Below are 23,182 nucleotides of genomic sequence, written 5' to 3'. Positions count from 1 at the left end.
CCAGGCAAGGCCCACAGACCTGCATAGCTCTTTTTCAGAAGTGACCTGGCTATCACAAATGATAGCCCAACGAAGTGGCTTATCGTGTGGACATTGATAGGAGCCAAATACTTTAAACGCACATTGATTCTACACGTGGAGGGAAAAACCGGAGGACCCGGAGAAAAATCCACGTGACCACAGGGAGAATGTGCAAACTCCAAATATCCAGGCAGGCGTCAGGGTTGGGTTTAAACTCGCGACCTCTTGCACACCAGGCGAGGTCGTTGACGTCTCCTAGCCACCGCGGCGCCCCTGCTCCCGTGCGAAACGCGGCACCTTCGCGATCGCCCCCCTTTTGCGCCGCGAAAACGGCGCTGATGCCAAACGTGGCGCGAGATTCGATTCGATTTGCAGAGTCCATCTGACGTTTTCTTCGGTTTGCTCCGTCATCCAGGGGGTTGTTGGGAGATTCGCTGCCGGGAAGGGAGCACGGCGCTTCAAACACGAGCGGTGACGGCGAGAAGCGCGGCCCTCGCGCTTCGAGCTCATCGGCAAACAACAAACGCAGCGGTAGTTAACGCGAACGAAAAACGAACCTCGATCTCGTGAGAGATACATTGCGGACACTCCTCGCTCTCCCATATATACACACGGTACATACGCACGTACGCGCAATTATGGCGTTTGTTTCTGGCGTTTATCATTTGATACAAACGCCATGCTTCTCCGTGGCATGTGGACCGTTGGGTGAGCGGGTTGAGGAAGTAGACGGGTGAGTGGACGGGTGAGTGGGCGGGTGAGTAGGCAGGTGAGTAGACTGGTGAGTAGACGGGTGAGCAGGTGGGTGAGCGGGCGGTCACGTGTACTTTCGCACAAAGCGCAGGCGGAGGTAGGCGATGGTGAGCAGGATGAGGATCATGCCGCCCAGCGCCACGTGGTTCTTCCAGAGGCTCCACGAGTCCGTCGTGATGCCCAGGCGGCACAGTTGCTCCGCCCCCGTGCACCTACGTGGGGTCACCACAGGGGTCACCGTGGGGGTCACCGCGGGGGTCACCACGGGGGTCACCACGGGGGTCACAGCGCACCGCCGTCACCACCGTCAACCGCCGTCGTCATGAACCACATCACGACAGCTACCACTGCTGCTTCCACCACCACCCCCACCACCACTACCAATGCCATCAACACCAATATTGCCAATGCCTCCTGCCCTACCACCACCACCCATATGGCTCTCAAAGCCCACCGCAAACACCATCACCACGACTGCTACCACCACTCCTACTGCCATCAATGTCAACGACACCACAATCGCCAACGCCGCCGCCCCTATCGCGACCACCGCTCATCCCCCAGTGGCCCCGACCTTGTCAGATGGTCACCGTGCGGGTCGTGGGGATTGTTTGACCATACTTCACCAGGCTGGTCAGTGCGGCTTTTTTTTGGAGGTGGGGAGCACAGATGTAGAGTACAACGACGGAGTTTGTCGCACCGCGCTCTGCAGGGTAACTAAAGGGCACGCTCATGAGAGTTGGGCTCTCGGTGGATTAGCGCGGTTGGCTACGTACGGCGCGAAAGAAGTTCGACTAACATTGAAGCCGTCGATGACTCTGCCGATTGATCGGTGGCCAATCGTGTCGCGTGAACGTCGTCGCGATAAAATGCCTCGCATCTGTTCCCGACGCGTGCCGCTGGACGGGAGGTGATGGGCGGGGCTTGCTAGGGAATGGCGAGGGCTCGTCTGTCTCTCGTCGTCTCGGCTGCTGCCGTCACCGTCATGCTCTCTCCGCTGCTGGGGTACTTACACGGGGCCGAGCGCGACGCTGGAGTTTGGTGGGCACTGCTCGGGCTCCGTGGCGTTCTCTCCGCCCCGGCACAGGAACTCGAGTCCCGTGAACTCGTTAATGAGGAGGCCCTGACGATGAGAAGGGAGGGGGGGTTACGACGGCTGTCGTGGGCAGCTGACCTCGCGATGATCGTGGCGCCGCCGTGACATTGCCGATCGCATCGCGTCGAGGACAGCGGTGAAGGTCGCGCTTCTTTTGCGTGAACGGACCAGCGCGGTCTCACAAGGGCGGCCTGGGTCGGCCAAAAATTACAGAGACAAATTCGAACAAAGTCCAGCAATAGATCGCAGCACACTCGAGCACACACTGGGCTGGAAGGAGGAATCCGATGAGCTACGAAGCTCTTGTTCGCAGGTGTCCCGTGTGGTCGGGTCGGCAAAGCTACAGCGGCGAACACTTACGCGGACGGCCCATGTTTCTCAGTCCGCCCTACACGTCTGTTGTTCCGTAACGAAGATCGACACAACGCCGGTGCCGCTCACCGCATCTCGGTGTGAATCCATTGCTGCCACCCAAAGAGTGGATGTCAAATTCCCCGACTGTTCGGGTCAAACCGCTGACAGCTGGCGACCCTATCCCGCACGGCCGCTGTTTAGTGGTCCGTGGGACTGTTGCAGATGTGAGGATTTGGAATACGGGGACTCCTCTACCTACGAAGGTTCGACTTACGAACCTTCAGAGATACAAATAATCCTGTCCGTATGTCCAAGTTGCCTGTTCGGGCAGAAAGTCGTAAGTTCAACCGTTGCGCAATATATGGCAGTGGTGGCATCTACATCTCCAAAACACGAAGAACCAGTGGCATTTACATCTACAGAACATGAAGAACCAGGGGCATCTATATCTGCAGAACATGAAGAACCAGTGGCATCTACATCTGCAGAACACGAAGAACCAGTGGCATCTACATCTGCAGAACATGAAGAATCAGTGGCATCTACATCTGCAGAACACGAAGAACCAGTGGCATCTACATCTGCAGAACGTGAAGAACCAGTGGCATCTACATCTGCAGAACGTGAAGAACCAGTGGCATCTACATCTGCAGAACGTGAAGAACCAGTGGCATCTACATCTACAGAACGTGAAGAACCAGTGGCATCTACATCTGCAGAACGTGAAGAACCAGTGGCATCTACATCTGCAGAACGTGAAGAACCAGTGGCATCTACATCTGCAGAACACGAAGAACCAGTGGCATCTACATCTGCAGAACGTGAAGAACCAGTGGCATCTACATCTGCAGAACGTGAAGAATCAGTGGCATCTACATCTGCAGAACACGTAGAACCAGTGGCATCTACATCTGTAGAACATGAACCAGTGGCATCTACATCGATAGGAGATTATCAACTTTTAAAGCCATTGCCTGTGTTTCGTGTACACGCTGTACAACGCGTTTGGAGTCAACAGGAGCACAGTTGTTCCATCAAGCGCGCTTGACGGAACACGGAGAGCAGTTCAGTCGTCAGCTCCTGAGGTCCGCGAGCGCGACCGATCGCCGGTGCCACCGCCTGATGCCGCACTCACCGTGAATCCGTAGCCAGGGATGCTCAGATACTGCAGCCAGCTCAGCCACGACATGACGCTGGGCAGGTTCACCAGGAACCCGGAGAAAAGCTGTGGGGATGCACGGAGCGTGAACGTGCGATGTCAGGCGTTCGACCTTGAGCCAGTGGCCCAAAACGTTTCCCATTCGTTACCCACCCTGGGTGACAAATGCTAACAATTATTTTCTTGACAAATCTTGTGTGCAGGTGAGTGAGTGAGTGATCGAGCAGGTCAGTGATCAAGTGAGTGATCGAACGGGTGAGTGATCAAGTATGCGGGTGAATGAGGGAGTGATTGAGTGGGTGAGTGAGCGAGTATGTGGGTGAGTGAGTGATCGAGCAGGTGAGTGATTGAGTGGGCAGGTGGGTGCTTGAATTATCGAGTGTGCAGGTGAGTGAGTGAGTGAGTAAGTGATTGAGCGGGTGGGTGAGCGAGCGACCAGCGGGGCGTACAATCATGAAGATGAAGCAGACGGTGATGAAGACGTTGGCAACGGCGACAACGCTGGTGCCAGCGCTCACAGCGAGAGCCAGGCTCACGGCGCCGTATGCGGTCATCACCACCGTGAGCATGTAGATGAAGAACTTGTCCACTCGCGCCTGGAACCCTGGCGCACGAGACACAAGCGTGACACGCGCGTGACTCACTCGTGACGCGCACGTGACACGCGCAGTCATCAACTTGTTCCTCCTGGAACCCCGGGACGCGGAACACGCGACACGGTCATATGTGACGCGCACACGTAACCCGGTCAAGCACGTGGCATGTGCGTCACCTGGTCACAGAAGACTGGATCGCACATATTCATACATGACACACATATGGGGCCGTCCATAAATGACGTCACGCGCTTTTGGACGATTTTTGACCCCCCCCACTCCCATCGTCACACGGCGTCACAAAAAGTCAAACCCACCCTCAAATATGACGTCACAAAGCTCTGCCCCCCCCCCCAAATAAAACACGCTTCAAATCGCTTTAAACTATTGCTATTGTAGTGCGTATTTACTGTGGCGCTGCACTCTGATGTTGTAGGAGAAAAGATGTATTAAGAAGTCTATTTAATTAACTAGAACGTGTTGTCTATATTTATTTAAAGTTGCGCATTTTGATGTGACGTCACATTTCTCAACCCCCCCCCCCCCCCCCCATTGTCACAAATGTCTGACCCCCCCCCCCCCCCCCATAGGTGCGTGACGTAATTTATGGACGGCCCCTATCTACAAGACCGTTTTTTTTGCCGGTATCAAAATTCCGGAAAAATAATCGGCCACATAATTGCCGGAAAGCCCATTCTTTTTTTTCATCACGACACACACACGTAACCGGGTGGAGAAGCGAATGACTTGGTTGAACGAGCGAGTGAACGAGCGAAGGAGCGAGGGAGCCCTACCGATCATCCAGAAGGTGACGCAGGAGAAGATGATGCCGGGGATCGTGCGCATGGGGATGAGGTCGGAGAGAATCTTGGAGAAGAAGTACGCGGACACGTGGTAGTACCCGCTCACGTACTCGTGGCTGCGCACAGGGCGTCGTCGTCGTCGTCATCGTCGGCGGAATTCTCATCAGCATCATCACCAGCATCATCAGCATCAGCATCATCACCAGCATCATTAGCATCGACATCATCAGCATCATAATCAGCATCATCAGCAGCATCATAGACATCAGCATCATCGGCATCAGCAGCATCATCAGCATCGCCATCATCAACATTATAATGAGCATCATCATCAGACTCATCAACAATATCAGTGTGAGTGCCACCACCATACCGCACTCACCACCATACCGCGCTCACCACCATTCCCCCCCTCCCCCCACCCTCGTGTGTCTGTGTGCCCCCGACTCACATGAAGATCTTGTGCTCTCGGACGAACAGCTCGATGGCCGAGAGACTCCCGAACATCTGGTTCGTGATCATGAAGAACAGCGAGCCCATCCTGAGAGACACGGGGTGGCGAGGAAGGCACTTGAGACACGGCAGTATGGGGCATTGAGATACGTTGCATTGAGAGATGGGGGAATTGAGACATGGGGGGGGGGGGCATTGGGACAGGTGGGACATTTAGACGAGAGGGCAAGGCTGGCGTTGCCACTTCAGGGCATGGAGACTCGGGGGGCATTGGGACAGGTCACGAATTGTCTCGGCCCACCATCGCCCTGTGGGTTATCAACCAACGGCGTACGCTCGTCCGATGGGCAGTTTTGACCGCCGGGCCCGCTGGACGGCCCTCACCGGTTCTGGATGCCCGAGTTGTCCAGCTTCGCGTCGAAGAAGAGCGCTCCCACCACGAGTCCCAGCACCAACGTCACCACGACCTACGGCGTCGACAGCGAAACGGCGGCAGTGAGCGGGGGGGGCAGGCAGAGACCCCCCCGGGGATTTGATGTCTCACTCGACGTGCTCCGCAACGCTGCCGGGATGCCTTGGAGCGAGGATTTATGGACGTACGGCACTGCCCGCTCGAGTTACAAGGCACGCCTATCCATGATAATCCTAACCCGTTATTATTGTCGCATAATTGTGTTTTTTTTTTGGGGGGGGGGGGGGGTGGGGTTATTAGGTCACGTGGCGGGCGAGCGTCGAGCGCGCCACGTTACCGCCACAGCCCGCGCCGGTGAGTTGGAGAACAATTCGCGAGGAACGGAGTTGAGCGATTAGTTCAACGGCGTTTGGCTTGACGTCAAGCATCATTGGGACAAGATCGAGGAAGTCGGAAACATAGGAATTAAATTTTATGTACTCGATATTCCTACATATGCAGGTTACCAACACCACGCGCACCACCCCCCACGCACCACCACTCCCCACCACACCCCACGCCCCACCACACCCCACGCACCACCACACCCCACCACACCCCACGCACCACCACACCCCACCACACCCCACGCCCAACCACTCCCCACCACACCCCACGCACCACCACACCCCACGCACCACCACACCACACCCCACGCACCACCACACCACACCCCACGCCCAACCACTCCCCACCACACCCCACGCACCACCACACCACACCACACCCCACGCACCACCACACCACACGCACCACCACTCCCCACCACACCCCACGCACCACCACTCCCCACCACACCCCACGCCCCACCACACTCCACGCACCACCACTCCCCACCACACCCCACGCACCACCACTCCCCACCACACCCCACGCCCCACCACACCCCACGCACCACCACACCCCACCACACCCCACGCACCACCACACCACACCCCACGCACCACCACACCCCACCACTCCCCATCACACCACACCCCACGCACCACGCCCCACGCACCACGCCCCACCACATCCCACACCCCACGCCCCATGCACCAGCCCAGTCTCCCAAGGAAGGACAAGAGGCGAGCCAACACCATTCTCCGGAGCGGCGTTCGGCACCATTGCGGCTGAGGCTGGGCACTGAGTAAGGGTGCCCTCTCCCGATGCCCCCCCCCCCCCGATGCCCCCCCCCCCCCCAATGCACCCCCCCCCCGATGCCCCCCGCCCCCGATGCCCCCCGCCCCCGATGCCCCCCGCCCCCGATGCCCCCCGCCCCCGATGCCCCCCCCAAACCAGTGATGTGCCGTGAGGTCAATGGCTGGGGAGGTACTAGCGAGTGTCAGAGCCAGATTCACACACTGAGGGGGCGTGGCCTCACTGAGGGGGGCGTGGCCTCACTGAGGGGGGCGTGTTAGACACGTCCGCCTCATTGAAGCAGATCTGATAGCTGCCTCCCCTAGTGCTTTTTCAATGCAGTTTCATGACGAGACCAGCAGGACTAAATATCTTTATACATATACGTGAAATAAGTTACCTGGAGTATGGAAGGCGAGGACATGAAAGGAAGGGGTCTACAAACATGACATTGGTGACATACTGAGATAGTAACAGGCACGTGCTTATTGCCCGCGCTCCATCCAGTTACTGAGGGGTTGCGCAATCAAAGGGGAGGCTGAGCTCGTCGCTGCCTCACCTCTCGTCTCTTCCTGTATTTGCAGCGGAGCTCCGAGAATTTGGCGATTTTGTCTATAAAAATTATTGGCATCGTACAGAAATTACATTTACAACACAGATCAGTGGAAAAATCTTAATATTAATTTTATTTGACGATTCTTTTTTTTTTACTTTTCGTAACAGCTATTTTCATTGGAGTATAACAGGTGAGGCTCTGCCTCCCCTGCCTCCCCTGACCGCACGTCCCTGCTCCAAGCCCCCTACCCGACGTCACCTGCGCCAGCGAAGCCTGCGGGTTTCCGATGAGGTTCTTCACGTTGCGCTTGTTGAGCCACGCGAACTGGTGCAGGAACGAGGTGGCGCACTTGTCCCTCGCCATCGCGCGACCCACCCTCCCCTTCCTCTTCTTTCCATCGCCGCCGTCTCCGCCGTGCGACTCCGAGCCCCGGAGCTCGATGGCGCGCAGGGCGGACTCCGCGTCCCGGCAGAAGAACGACGCCGCGTAGCTCTCGGCGAGGTGCTTGCACACGGAGCCGGCGCCCGCCGCCGCGTCTGCTGGGTGAGCGGTTACAGCGATGTCGCTCGACCTTTCTTTGTTTTATTTGATCAGGTAAGGATGATGTGGGCGATGTGGGTGACGCGTCGATGTGACGATGTGGGCGATGTGTTGATGTGACGATGGGGGCGACGTGGGTGATGTGTTGATGTGACAATGTGGGTGATGTGGGTGACATGGCTGATGTGGGCGATGTGTTGATGTGACGATGTGGACGATGTGGGCGATGTGTTGATGTGACGATGTTGGTGATGTGGGCTACGTGGGCGATGTGGGCGATGTGACCAACCGGTCTCGACGGCCGTGTCTGCAGTTGCCATCACCGCCGTGGAGTCTCCGTTGAGAACGTCCAGGAAGAAGTCGGCCGGGTTGTTGAACGGCTCACACTCGTAGCCTGACTCACATCATCATCGTCGTCATTATCGTCATCATGATAATTATCACCATCAATATTCTCATCATCATCAAAGGCATCAACATCTTGATCATCATTATTATCATCATCACTCATCATTGTCATGTTATTGTTGACATTATTACGGTCATCATCACAGCCATTACAAAGGCAATGGTCATCAACCCTCCATTTGGAGATGTCTACAATAATTGTGGCCCACCCAACCAACCACCCACTCGCCTACCCAACCAATCGCCCACCCAACCGCCCACCCACCGATGGACTTGAAGTAAATGATGGCCTTCGACGAGGGGCCGTGGTACACCGTGTGGCCGCTCACGAGCAGCGTGAGGCTGTCAAACAGGCGGAAGATGGAGTAGCGCGGCTGGTGGATGGAGAAGATGATGGTGCGGCCGCGGCGGGAGAGCCTGCAGGCCAGAGTCGAGTCACGGCGAGCGAGAGACCGCAACTCGCAGGGCGGGCGAGCGGACAAGAGGACAACACCCGGACTCCCAAACTTCGCCCAACAACACCCGGAGTCCACATGTGTACACCCGGGCTCTCCCCGACAACACCCAGACTTCACATGTGGACACCCGGACTCTCCTCCGACAACACCGAGTGTTCTGCCCCACGGCAGATATGGGGGTATGTTTACACAGGAACTTTCTGATATGACGGTTTTGAGTTTGGTCACGTGACCAGGAAATTACGAGTTAAGGGTCTTTAAGTCACGAGGCCAGGCAGGGGTGTCAGCCATTTTCCATAGAGTACAAAATGGAGGCACAATTCACGTCTCAGTGAAGACGGGTGCATCTGTTCATTGCGGGACTTAAGAAGCATTGTCTGCAGTTTGTTTATGTTCTTATAATACTGAGAATGCTGTTATAATGTTAGGATTGCCGTTATAATGCTGTAAATGCCTTTATAATGCTGTTAAATTGTTAGGATGAATATGGGGCCTAGTTAAGAACGAAGCCTGCCACTTGCATTATTGTGAATGTTATATTCTTTGGGTCTTTCCGTAAAGTCACGTAGATAGGTTAATGCGTTCTTGAGAGCAAGGATGAAGAAATATCTCATCCACAGTTCAGTGTTATATGCAGCACTGTGCATTTATGCTGCAGTATGGTAATTACACAAAGTGACCTTATTTAACACAGTTGCTTATTCTCTTGTTGTATAGCTATTCAGTGCTAATGTAGGTGCCTTGTCCATCCAGGACCTATTGTTGAGATTCATGTTATCGAAGACAATGTGATGATGCTGCAGTGTTCATTCATTGTATTGATATTGCAAGTATTAACAGATTCTGTTTTTTGTGCTGTGTTTTTCTATAAGTTTTACCTCGTTTCATTCATTAAATACGTTGGAGTCGGATGTTCACCCTGGCTCTGAAGGTTTATTGAATGCGAGGTTAACTACTCAGATAGTGGTGCAACGCAGCGCACAGCGAGGCCGAGACACCTGGACTCGACGTGGGACACACCCGGACCCAACAACAGCCATCCTCGCGGAAGCAACCCGCGGCGTGGGATGGAGTCTCACCGGCGCAGCAGCAGCAGCACGGCGCTGGCGGTGCTGGAGTCGAGTCCCGTAGTCGGCTCGTCCAGGAAGAGCACCGAGGGATCCGTGATGAGCTCCATGCCGATGTTCGTTCGCTTGCGCTCCCCGCCCGACACGCCCCGCACCAGCTCCGTGCCCACCTGACGACCGGTGGGGGGCGCGGGGAGGGTGGACAACATGTGGTGACAGCAGCGGGTGACGCACACGGGTGACGTCGCGCCATCCCGCGCAACGTCGCAAAGTCATGGGTGACAACGTGGGCGACAACGTGACAGCTGGCTGAGACCGGCCGGTAACGTGCGTGTGTGATGCACGGCTGACGCGTGTGGTGACACGTGGGTGACACGTGGGTGGGACGTGGGTGGGACCCCGGGTGGCACGTGGGTGACACATCGGTGAGACCGTTGATGACACAAGGTTAACACTGGGAGTGGAAACGTGGGTTGACGAGTTGGATGACACCGCACCCATCGCGAGCATCGTCTCGGCGGTGCGGTAGACATTGCGTTTGGCACCTCGGGCAACACGTGGTGGACATTGTGGCGGATCCCCGTGGGTGACACAGACCTTGGAGTCGGCCACCTTGGTGAGTCCCAACTCCGAGATGATTCTCTCCACGCGCTGCTCCTTCTCCGTGTGGCTCACAGATGTCGGGAGTCGCAGCGCGGCCGAGAACTGGAAATTCTCTCTCACGGTCAGGCTCCCCATAACCACATCGTCCTGCGGCACCGGGCAGCAGCAGCAGCAGGAGTGGCATTCAGAAGTAGGGGCAGCAGTAGCAGTGGTTTATTTATGCGGTTTTGTGTTTATGTGTAAAGATGTGTGTGTATGTAATTATGTATGTATGTTGAACTTCTTTTGCACCGTATGTAGCCCAACCGCGCTAATCGGAGGTGTGGGGTGTGGGTAGGTGTGGGGAGCGGTAGTGTAGCGGTTAGCGCGTCGCGAATTGGCATGTTCTGTTTACGTGACAAACCTTACTAATTGGCCGTGTCGGTTGGTGGCGGGCTTAACAATACATTTATATTCATGCGATCTAACCCAAAAAAACTCTATTATGGATATACACTTATATCTATGTACACGTGGCTCTGCAACAATCATGGGTACTCTTTGGCTCTTGGTCTGTTACTGGTTGGCCACCCCATGATGTAGGGGGTCTCCCTCACCTGCACCACGTATCCCGATATGAACTTGAAGTCCTGTGGCAGAGGGTCCCCGTTGAGCAGCACCTCGCCCGTGAGCCCCGATGGGTCTTTCCGATCGGCCAGCACATCGAGCAGCCTGAGCACGCAGAGAGCAGCGAGGCCATCAAGCGTAATGACCGAAAAATTACCCCAAGCCATACGCAGCCGAACGGCCATTTAAAAATAAACAAACGGTCTCCGATTGGAAGCAAGAGGCCTCCACGGTGATTGGTCAGGAGGTAGACTTTTAAAGGGATCGCAGAATAAGGGGTTGAAAGGGAATACGGAAAGGATCTGCTAAAGGGAACGGACGGGGATTGGCTCAAGAAGATTCGAGAAAGAGGGCCGAGAGAGATATAAGGGGAGAGCACGAGGAGTGGGCACGCTCGGAGGAAGATACAAGCGGGAAGACAAGAACGAAGCCTCGGGTCCCTTATTGTGTAGATTCTTTAGTAGGGTTCTTTAAATAAGAGTGGCCCTTCATATTACTTTGTCGTCGGAGTGGTTACACAGGCGGAAGCTACGGAGGCATCTATCGTGGCAGGGGCGACATCGGCAGCATCTCCTGCAGCAGCAGTAGCGGGGAGCAGTGGCATCAGCAATCGCACCTCCTATTAGCACGGTTGGCTACGGTGTAATAGAAGCTTAAAGTACATACATCTATAGAATCAAACTAAAAAACTCAACTATGCATTATTTACCGGGTAAGGTCCACTGAGCTATATAGATATTTTTCACAAGCGACCTGGCTATGGCAAATGATGGCTCAACGAAGTGGTTCATCATGTGGAAATGTATCACAGCCAAATCATTAAAATGCGTGTTTCTAAATGTGGAGGGGAAAACCGGAGGATCCGGAGAAAAATCCACGCGACCACGAGGAGAGAGACATGCAAACTCCAAATAAACAGGCGTCAAGGTCGGGATGCAACCCACGACCTCCTCCATACCAGGCGAGGGAGTTAACATCTCACCATCGCGGCGCTCATCAGCAATGTGGATGACAGCATCCACAGCAGCAGAGGGTTGGCGTGCAAAATCCATTGTGATTCTCTACTATGCTCCATCTATGCACCCCACCTTCACAACCCCGCAGTGACCAGCGTGGGCACGATGGGTGAAGTTTGGCATAACTTCCATTATCCTGGCGGTGTGGCGAGGCCCTCACCCAGCATTGTACTGACAAAATCTTGCTCCCAGGGTCTACATTACTGCAGGATCGTATTAAGCTTAATCACCTGGACACCCATGAAGGTGCCTTTTTGTATTAATTCTATTCTTGCGCATTGCAATTTGTCCAGGAGCTTAATGCATTCAAGGGAGCACATACTACAGTTGTTCAGTTATATAGTCCATAGTTTGGGTCATGTGGCCACGACCAGCCTCCTGTGGCGATGGCTTTAATTTTCTACTTACGAAGGAGATGTGCGCAAAGTAACGGAGCGTTCGCAGTTTCACTCACGAAGATTTTCCACTGCCGGTCGGTCCCAAGATGGCATTCATTCCTGGCCTCATGAGGCCACTGTTGGGAAACGCACGCAGACACACAGACAAACAGAACCTTTATTTAGACCAGGTGAGAGCTCGTGGAGACCAAGGGATAACTTGGTCATGTAAGCAGTGTACTGTGTAAATGTTAAACACATACAGTGCTATCACTGGGCAACTCCATTACCTTAACTTTACAGTTTTGGATTATCCACGATTTTGAATCATCCGTGGCCGTTCTCGTCAATAGGGCGGATCATCGAGCCTTCATTTAACTCGTGTGGCCAGAAGGGCACCTTTGGATAACATAGTCTGCCGAGTGCCCTGGGCTGGGCCGGTTCAGGCAAGAGGGGAGGGTGCGTGTCGGGCCTCCAGCCTTTGACTGTGTTAATTATTAAAGATCTGGGTGCTCATTGACTAAAATGCCTCTGTATTATTTTTTTCTGTTCACCGTTTCGTGGAAGTCGAGATGGTCTGACTTAAGCACACTTCGGCGAAGGTTAAATCTACAAATTGTCACGAAATAAAAATATGCATGGTAGCAATTGGGGCCGGTTTCAGGTTCTTGTAGGCCCGGGCACTTCTATCTCGTAGGCATTGCTGTGAACCCACACGGTTTAACCCTGTATGCTTGTGCAGGCAAATAAAGTTTTCATGTCCATATTGTGTACATCCATTTCAATACGGGAAAAATAAAAAAAAATGTGTCTGTGTTTCTTCCTTGTGGTGGAACTTTGTAGGATGAACGTGGATATTTATAAGGGCACGGGGTGACCAATAAGTTCTGAATTGGTATGTAATAAGGTAGACACTGATACTGTAAGGGGTTGAAGGTATGTAGTGGTGTATAGAGTCGTGTATAGTGTAGTGTATAGCAGCATAGCTGTACGACGGACGGACGGACACAATAATCCCCTGTGGGCTGGTGTAACCAGGAGGTTCCTACCAGTATAACATATGCTACAGGCCCCACATGAGCTTAATCCGGCACTGGGAGTTGGAGCTCACAAGCCAGGCCGATTGGCTTTGTCCACCGCTCTATATGTATGTACGGGACACGGTATATCCGATCGCGTTACTTCGAGGCCACGAAGTGAAAGGGGAAGACCATCACAGGAGAGGTCAAACAAGGAGGGACCCAGGCAACATGGAACGTTGGTTCAACGTTTGCATGTTGACTGGGGAAGCGGGTCGACGGGGAAGATTCACCCTTTCCATAGGTCGGGGCTGCCCTCTAGAGACGAGGCATTGTAACTATCGGACAGTGTTAGGCGGTAGGCAGATTATTTTTAAATGATTGGTCATGTTGAGAGAACAGGAACATGATGTCAGAATGTGGCAAGTGATGCAAGTGGAAGGAAAGAGATCAAGAAGAGGATGGGAGAAGAAGAGATTGGGGGGGGGGGGGTGATATGGTGCGATCGGACACGGTGGCCCGAGGAGCGGAAAGAGAGATGGCGCAGGACGGGGCAGCGTGGAGACAGGGAGAGCGTGGAGACAGGGCAGCGTGGAGACAGGGAGAGCGTGGAGACAGGGCAGCGTGGTGACAGGGCAGCGTGGAGACAGGGCAGCGTGGTGACAGGGCAGCGTGGAGACAGGGCAGCGTGGAGACAGGGCAGCGTGGAGAGAGGGCAGCGTGGAGACAGGGCAACGTGGGGACAGGGCAGCGTGGTGACAGGGCAGCGTGGTGACAGGGCAGCGTGGAGACAGGGAGAGCGTGGAGACAGGGCAGCGTGGAGAGAGGGCAGCGTGGAGACAGGGAGAGCGTGGAGACAGGGCAGCGTGGAGACAGGGAGAGCGTGGGGACAGGGCAGCGTGAAGACAGGGCAGCGTGGAGATGGTTGGCAAGTACAGCCGAACACCTGCATGAGTGGGACAGACGCGTGGCAGAAGAGGCGATAATTTTTAAATTCTGTTGCCGCATACTGATTTTCCCAGGCCATTCGTGTTGATATTCTTGGCTCTTTCGGTAAAGTTACGTAGATAGGTTCAAAGAAAAATAACAGAAAACTACGACGTCTTCCTGAAGACGGCCGCTTGTGTTGCGATAGAAACGTCGTAGTTTTTTTTTGTTATTTTTGATTATTTTCTTTGAACCTATCTACGTGACTTTACCGAAAGACCCAAGAATATGAATTCCTGCAGTCACGAAAGCTTTAAGCCAGGGGTCCTCAAACTACGGCCCGCGGGCCACATGCGGCCCACCGAGGGCATTTATCCGGCCCATGGTCACTAATTGGGCTGCGCTTGTGAGCACTAATTGGGCTGCGCTGGTGAGCACTAATTGGGCTGCGCTGGTGAGCAATAATTGGGCTGCGCTGGTGAGCACTCATTGGGCTGCGCTTGTGAGCACTAATTGGGCTGCGCTGGTGAGCACTAATTGGGCTGCGCTTGTGAGCACTAATTGGGCTGCGCTGGTGAGCACTAATTGGGCTGCGCTGGTGAGCACTAATTGGGCTGCGCTGGTGAGCACTAATTGGGCTGCGCTGGTGAGCACTCATTGGGCTGCGCTTGTGAGCAATAATTGGGCTGCGCTGGTGAGCACTAATTGGGCTGCGCTTGTGAGCACTAATTGGGCTGCGCTGGTGAGCACTAATTGGGCTGCGCTGGTGAGCACTCATTGGGCTGCGGTGGTGGGCACTGATTGGGCTGCCGTGGCGAGCACTGATTTGGCTGCGCTGGTGAGCAATAATTGAGCTGCGGCGGTGGGCACTCATTGGGCTGCGCTGGTGAATGGTTCAATGGGCCAATTGACTGGACTTGCCCCCCAGGCCTAAGGCTGCCAGCCCTCCCCTGGCTGCGCTTGACTGGCTCTCCCTCCCTCAGCTCCCTCACTTGCCCCTCGGCTCCACTCCCAGTGATATTCCCGTGTGCTGAGTAAATGATAGAGGGGTAATAACAGAGTGATCTCTGATCTCTGGAGGAGCTGCCTGCTGTTTTCCCGTGCTGGTCAGTGACAGACAGCCGAGGAGTAGGAAACCCAATTTAAATGACAGTAAGTGCATTTATATTCTGATTGCTATTCAATTGTATGAGGTTATATGTTGTATGTTGTGTAAGCCCCGGTTCATACTGTTGCGATCTCTGAGCAGTGCGAGTTCAGCCATATGCTTGTATGGCTGAACTTGCATTAGATTCGGAAGAAAAAAGGCACATGTGCCTTCTTTTTTCCTGCAGTGGAATCGGATCGCATGGGTCTTCTCCCCCATGTGATCAGATTCCTATGCGAGTTCGCAGATCGCACTGCGATCTGTGAACAAAACTGCAGGTGTAATTAACTTTTTAATGGCACCCGTACCAGTGTGAGGCTGGGGTAAAAGCGGAGTTCCCCCAATCAGACTGCATTGATGGGCAGTGCAGTCTGTATGTCTCTGTGTGGGCAAAGTTATTGCTGGTATATTGTTTTTGTAGCACTGTATATATATTGGTATTTTACTAATAGCAATTTTGACTCCCTAGGGAAAAATGATGTCAAGAAAGAGAAAAATTAACTCGGAGTGTAGGATATTCAAAAAACAGTGGAATTATGATTACTTTTTCATGCAATACAAGGAAAGAGCTGTGTGTCTGATATGCCAGAATATAGTGTCTGTGTTCAAAGAATACAATTTACGTCGACACTATGAAACTCAACATAAAGATAAATATGATTGTTTGGTCGGAGAAGTGAGAAAAGATAAAATATTAAAACTGAAAAATACATTAACAACTCAGCAAAATACCTTTGTGAAGCAGAAGCAGCTAAATATTTCATCACTGCGAGCAAGTTTTCAAGTTGCCAAGCTAATAGTGTGCACTGGCAGACCATTCGTTGAGGGAGAATTTGTTAAAGAATGCCTTCTTTCTGTTGCCAAAGAGATGTGTCCAGAGAAGGCCGATTTATTTAGTACAGTGAGTCTTTCAGGACCTACAATTACACGGAGGATTGAAGAAATGGGAGACAATTTCCATCAGCATTTGCAAAACTCCACAAATAAACGTTCCTATTTTTCCTTGGCACTCGACGAAAGCAATGATGTTCGTGATTCTGCACAACTTCTAATTTTTATTCGTGGGACGAATGACTATTTCGAAGTCACAGAAGAGCTTGCTGCACTGCAAAGCATCAAAGGAACAACTACAGGAGAGGATATCTATGAAAAGGTTTGCCAAACTGTGAATGGTTTGGAGCTGAACTGGGCTAAACTAGCCAGTGTGACAACTGATAGTGCTCCTAGCATGGTGGGGTCTAAGAAAGGAGTAATTGCTCGCATTGACCAAGAGATGGACAAACATAACCATTCTCATCCAATAGCCATACACTGCCTCATCCACCAACAAGCGCTGTGTAGTAAATCACTGAAGTGGGACTCTGTTAACTTCATTAGAGCTCATGCACTAAACCACAGACAATTTCAGGAATTTCTGTCTGAGCTAAATGTTGACTATGAAGATGTTCTGTACCACACAGAAGTCCGTTGGCTGAGTCGAGGAAGAGTTTTGAAACGTTTCTATGACTTACTACCACAGATTACAGCTTTTCTGTTTTCAAAAAACAAAGAAGTACCAGAGCTCAATGATGCAGAATGGAAATGGCACCTTGCCTTTCTGACAGATGTAACAGATCTACTCAACAGTTTCAATTTGCAACTTCAAGGAAAGGAGAAGCTCATCTGTGATATGCAATCACATGTCAAAGCATTTGAAGTAAAATTAGGCCTCCTCATCAAACAAGTGAAGGAGGAAAACTTCTGCCATCTCCACACAACTCAAAATCTGTTAGCAGAAAAACCATTGGTTGCATTCCCAAACAAAACATGTGTGGATTCACTAGAAAAATTGCAAAAGGAGTTCCAATTTAGATTTAAAGAGCTTCATCTTCATGAACAGGACATACAGCTTTTCCGTAACCCATTTTCTATTGACATTGAAAATGTGGATACAATTTACCAAATGGAACTGGCTGAACTGCAGAATTGTGACTCTCTGAAAGACGCATTCAAGTCAAGCAGCCTTCATAATTTCTATGCATTTCTCCCCTCTGAGACATATCCTCATCTCAGGAACCATGCACTGAAAATGGCAACCATCTTTGGCAGCGCTTATGTCTGTGAACAAACTTTTTCCAGAATGAAACATTTGAAATCTCCAACCAGATCTAGACTAACGGATGCACACTTGCATCACTTGTTACGACTAGCAGTGACAAATATGGAACCGGACATTGACCATCTCATTAGCCAAAAGCAGGCCCATAGTTCCCATTAAAATACTGGCAAGTTTGTTGATTTAACTTTACTGTTCTTCATTTTAAATATTGTATTTGTTCCCGTTTTGTTTCTTCACTTCAAAATAAGATATATGCAGTGTGCATAGGAATTTGTTCATAGTTTTTTTAAACTATAGTCCAGCCCTCCAACGGTCTGAGGGACAGTGAACTGGCCCCCTGTTTAAAAAGTTTGAGGACCCCTGCTTTAAGCCATTCGTATTGCTTTAGAACATTTTAGTTAAACATGTATTTTAGCTTTTTTAATATATATATATAAATACAAACCAGCAGCCTCCCCCTAAATCGGAAGGGGTTCAAGGTTGTTTTGTTTAACAAGGTGATAACTCAAGAAGCAAGGATGGTCTGACCTGGGTCACCAATATCAAAAAAGCAATTACATTAAAAAAAACTGGTACAACAATAACATAAAAACTGGCACAACAACAATGACGCAATTAGAAATCCGAGCGGGGTGGGGAAAAAAAAAACCATCGGATAGAAATCGGAGCAGAGGCGACCGCGTTGCAGAAGAAGCCAGGATGGCAGGAATACTGCCCCGTTCGCTGACATCCATCCGGGCGTGCCCCAACACAACCCCGGGCAGCCTTAGCCCGCCTCACCTCACGTTCACCAGGATGTCCTTGCGTTGGGACGAGCGATGCCAGGGAGGGCCACTCGACAGGGTAACGCCGTAGCCGATGTCGTGGAAGCTGAGCACGGAGCCCTGCATCTCCTGGCTCGAGTCTGACCCCTTCATCTCTACATCCATCCTGGAAGCTCCAAGGGCTCCTGGGGGCGTCAAGGAGCATGGGGGAGGTCATTCCGGGGTAGCGGGGTCAATAATGGGATGAGATCGTGGGGCCGCGGGCAAGTGGCCGCCTTACCGAGACGCAGATGTGCTGCATGTGGTGTGTGTGTGCAGGTGTTTTGTAGTTCATGCAACATGTGGTGCAGGTGTTTGCATTCGCACACAGGTACCTGTGCACAGGTGTGTTACGCGTGTTGTGTTTGCACGCAGGTGTTTGTATACAAACATGTCACAGGTGTATTTTAACACGTAGGCTTTTGCGACCAATATTATTCATAATATAGGTTTTTTTGGGTCAGATAGCGTTATTTGTAAATGTGTCGTAACCCTCCACCACCCGACACGGCCAAATAGTAAAAAATGTGTCACGTTTTTCAAAGGACAAAATAATTCACTTATTTAGCCCATCGGTGTGTTGAAGAGAGAATCAACAGCATTTTTAAATTTGAGTACGACGTTTCGTTAATAATTACAATCAGCTTCATCGGGCAAGAATGGTGAAGCTCTCCTGTTGCTTCCGGTCTTAAATAGATTTAAATAGATTTAAATAAATATATTTTAAAAACGTGACACATTTTTTACTGTTTGGCCGTGTCGGGTGGTGGTGGAGGGTTACGACACATTTATAAATAACGCGATCTGACCCAAAAAACCTATATTATGAATGTCACAGGTGTGTTCACAGGTGTGTTGGAGGAGTTGTGTGCGTACAGGTGTGTTGCAGTGTTTATGAACAGGTGTGTTACAGCTTTTGTGTTTATAGACAGGCGTTGCATGTCTATACGACCGAGACGTGTTGCAATATTCTTCTTCAGCCACTCATATACGTGGATCTCTATGGCATCATCATCATCGTCACCATGCAGGGTTTTGGTAGTACATGTTGTTTGTCGTTTATTGTGAAAATTCCGTCACAGTTCCTATGATCACTGTTTCATTGCTTTATTTTGGTGATTTCGAAAAGTTTACTGGTTTGGCCACGTTTGTTTGTTGTAGTACGGAGTAAGACTGATGGCCTTAATCTAAGTTGTCTTGTGGTTGTTGTTGTTGTTTGACTTGCATCCCACTGGGATTTTTGCACACAGCGTTGGTGTACGGTGTTTTTTCTGCAATGTTTTGCTGTCTTTTCTTGGATTTTCTGTTTGCACTTAGTCACTTTAAGATGTTTTCTTGTTCATATGTTTGTTTTTTGTTTGTTGCGGTTGCACCCGATTCAAGAGCCGAATGGCTCACAGGGCTATACCTAATACATGAACTTGAACTTGATCACCCGCAACATGCCCCAGATCTTCTGAGGTCTCGTAAGCTCAGCGGTGTTTGAGCCTGGGCAGTGGATCGTGCTTGGATGGGTGACCAGCACGCACGCCAGGCTGTCAAAGGCGGCCGTGCAGCGATGCAAAGTTCCACACAACAAAGGGCAGTGTAGCCAACATCTGTTGTACTATACTTTCTATGCTCATACGTATACGCTGCTAAGGGAAGCGTAGTAGCAAAGGGCAGTGTAGCCGACATCTGTTGTACTATACTATCTATGCTCCTACGTATACGCTGCAAAGGGCAGTGTAGTGGCAAAGGGCAGTGTATCCAACATCTGTTGTACTATACTATCTATGCTCATACGTATACGCTGCAAAGGGACGTGTAGTAGCAAAGGGCAGTGTAGCCAACATCTGTTGTACTATACTATCTATGCTCATACGTATACGCTACAAAGGGCAGTGTCGTAACAAAGGGCAGTGTAGCCAACATCTGTTGTACTATACTTTCTATGCACCTACGTATACGCTGCTAAGGGAAGTGTAGTAGCAAAGGGCAGTGTAGCCAACATCTGTTGTACTATACTAGCTATGCTCCTACGTATACGCTGCTAAGGGAAGCGTAGTAGCAAAGGGCAGTGTAGCCAACATCTGTTGTACTATACTATCTATGCTCCTACGTATACGCTGCAAAGGGCAGTGTCGTAACAAAGGGCAGTGTAGCCAACATCGGTTGTACTATACTAGCTATGCTCCTACGTATACGCTGCTAAGGGAAGCGTAGTAGCAAAGGGCAGTGTAGCCAACATCTGTTGTACTATACTAGCTATGCTCCTACGTATACGCTGCTAAGGGAAGCGTAGTAGCAAAGGGCAGTGTAGCCAACATCTGTTGTACTATACTATCTATGCTCCTACGTATACGCTGCTAAGGGAAGTGTAGTAGCAAAGGGCAGTGTAGCCAACATCTGTTGTACTATACTAGCTATGCTCCTACGTATACGCTACAAAGGGCAGTGTAGTAGCAAAGGGCAGTGTAGCCAACATCTGTTGTACTATACTAGCTATGCTCCTACGTATACGCTACAAAGGGCAGTGTAGTAGCAAAGGGCAGTGTAGCCAACATCTGTTGTACTATACTAGCTATGCTCCTACGTATACGCTACAAAGGGCAGTGTAGTAGCAAAGGGCAGTGTAGCCATCATCTGTTGTACTATACTATCTATGCTCCTACGTTTACGCTACAAAGGGCAGTGTAGTAGCAAAGGGCAGTGTAGCCGACATCTGTTGTACTATACTATCTATGCTCCTACGTATACGCTGCAAAGGGCAGTGTAGTAGCAAAGGGCAGTGTAGGCAACATCTGTTGTACTATACTAGCTATGCTCCTACGTATACGCTGCAAAGGGCAGTGTAGTAGCAAAGGGCAGTGTAGGCAACATCTGTTGTACTATACTAGCTATGCTCCTACGTATACGCTACAAAGGGCAGTGTAGTAGCAAAGGGCAGTGTAGCCAACATCTGTTGTACTATACTAGCTATGCTCCTACGTATACGCTGCAAAGGGCAGTGTAGTAGCAAAGGGCAGTGTAGGCAACATCTGTTGTACTATACTAGCTATGCTCCTACGTATACGCTACAAAGGGCAGTGTAGTAGCAAAGGGCAGTGTAGGCAACATCTGTTGTACTATACTATCTATGCTCCTACGTATACGCTGCAAAGGGCAGTGTAGTAGCAAAGGGCAGTGTAGGCAACATCTGTTGTACTATACTATCTATGCTCCTACGTATACGCTGCAAAGGGCAGTGTAGTAGCAAAGGGCAGTGTAGGCAACATCTGTTGTACTATACTAGCTATGCTCCTACGTATACGCTACAAAGGGCAGTGTAGTAGCAAAGGGCAGTGTAGGCAACATCTGTTGTACTATACTATCTATGCTCCTACGTATACGCTGCAAAGGGCAGTGTAGTAGCAAAGGGCAGTGTAGCCAACATCTGTTGTACTATACTAGCTATGCTCCTACGTATACGCTACAAAGGGCAGTGTAGTAGCAAAGGGCAGTGTAGCCGACATCGGTTGTACTATACTTTCTATGCTCCTACGTATACACTGCACATGTTCACCACAGTGGAGAGTGTGGTGAAGTGTGATCAAACAACCCCCGCGCGATGTGAGGAGGCTCTCATCTCGCAGTGGATGTTGCAAAACTGCTATGCGCATCTTTATTTGAGCACGTTAAAGATGTTGTCAACATTAGCCGCATAAAAACGCAAAAAATTCGCATCCTGCCGAATTCTGTATCACACGGGGTGTCATCGGGGTTCATTCAACAACATCCAACAGAAAAACAACAACAACATACGACTCGCCACTAGACAGACGAGGCCAGGGAGCACCGGAGCAGACGTGGGGCAGCACGCGACACGGAACTCCCGTGATAAGGAGCACAACACACCTTGGAAGTTGAGATGAAGCTTTGTCCTCGATCTTCTCTCGCTCCGGACTCATGGGTCGCCAGGGTTTATATATGGCGAGGGGACTGGACAGTGGGATTATTGGTGGGACAAAGTCCCTTCTTCACGTCACGCACGCGTGCACGCACGGTAACTTAACATTGGCTTTTACAGGTACGTTTGCGCAACAAAAACTTTTCTTTCGCCAATGCAATGCAGCCCAGTAAATAGACTTTGAATCTGATTGCGATGGGTGTGTACGTATGGATATGGAACGTATTTAGCACCGTAGGTAGCCAACAGTGCTTATCGAAGGTGTGTGTGTGTGTCATGTGTATTTTCTCCAGGGTAGTAAAACTGATTTCATCCCACTGGAACACATTTCAGCGGGTAAGGAATTGACCAAACATTTCAAAACAGGAACCCCATGCAAAATTTCTCCGAATCGATTAGAGAAATATGGGGCATATGGATAAATGGTGAAAGTATTAACCATCTCAAATTCACACAACCCTGAGTCACATTCCACTCCACACACACTCCTGATTCAGCTGACACCACAACCAATCCAGTCATTTCAGTAACAAACAACCAGTAACCCCGTCACCCAATCACCCGACCACCCAGGAGGTCAACAATCACCCAGTCACCCCGCGGTCACCCAGTCACAATAACACGGCAATAAAACATGTTAGAGTCATTAAGTCGCGACATAAAACGCGACACCACCCTTCACAAAAAAGATGCCAATGCTAAGTCTTGAGACACCGCGGTGCCCGTTAAAGGTTATGGCCCTTCCTTGGAGGCCTTCAATCATTTAGGCACGGTTCTGGGTGTGGGGGGGGAGCCAGGTTAGACCTCGGTTATGCAAGGCACTG

At 51.2% G+C, this 23,182-nt stretch overlaps 1 protein-coding gene across 1 annotated transcript; it reads right to left on the bottom strand.

The window, feature by feature from the left end:
- Window positions 1–838: 838 nt before the first annotated feature.
- LOC144946590 (broad substrate specificity ATP-binding cassette transporter ABCG2-like) lies at window positions 839–18,556 on the bottom strand. Its single transcript, XM_078875605.1, has 15 exons — window positions 18,408–18,556; window positions 12,514–12,573; window positions 11,034–11,148; window positions 10,432–10,584; window positions 9,847–10,004; window positions 8,575–8,726; window positions 8,191–8,295; window positions 7,620–7,900; window positions 5,620–5,702; window positions 5,234–5,323; window positions 4,774–4,898; window positions 3,833–3,987; window positions 3,360–3,449; window positions 1,788–1,897; window positions 839–986 (listed from the first exon to the last, which is right to left on the bottom strand). Exons 1-15 carry the CDS (start codon window positions 18,554–18,556, stop codon window positions 839–841), a joined length of 1,974 nt encoding a protein of 657 aa, XP_078731731.1.
- Between the last annotated feature and the right edge of the window lie 4,626 nt (window positions 18,557–23,182).

Source organism: Lampetra fluviatilis, chromosome 41, assembly GCF_964198595.1.
Source record: "Lampetra fluviatilis chromosome 41, kcLamFluv1.1, whole genome shotgun sequence".
In the NCBI taxonomy this organism is placed as follows: domain Eukaryota; kingdom Metazoa; phylum Chordata; class Hyperoartia; order Petromyzontiformes; family Petromyzontidae; genus Lampetra; species Lampetra fluviatilis.
The sequence above is the reverse complement of the archived record's forward strand: the minus strand, read 5'-3'. Positions and strand labels throughout refer to the sequence as shown.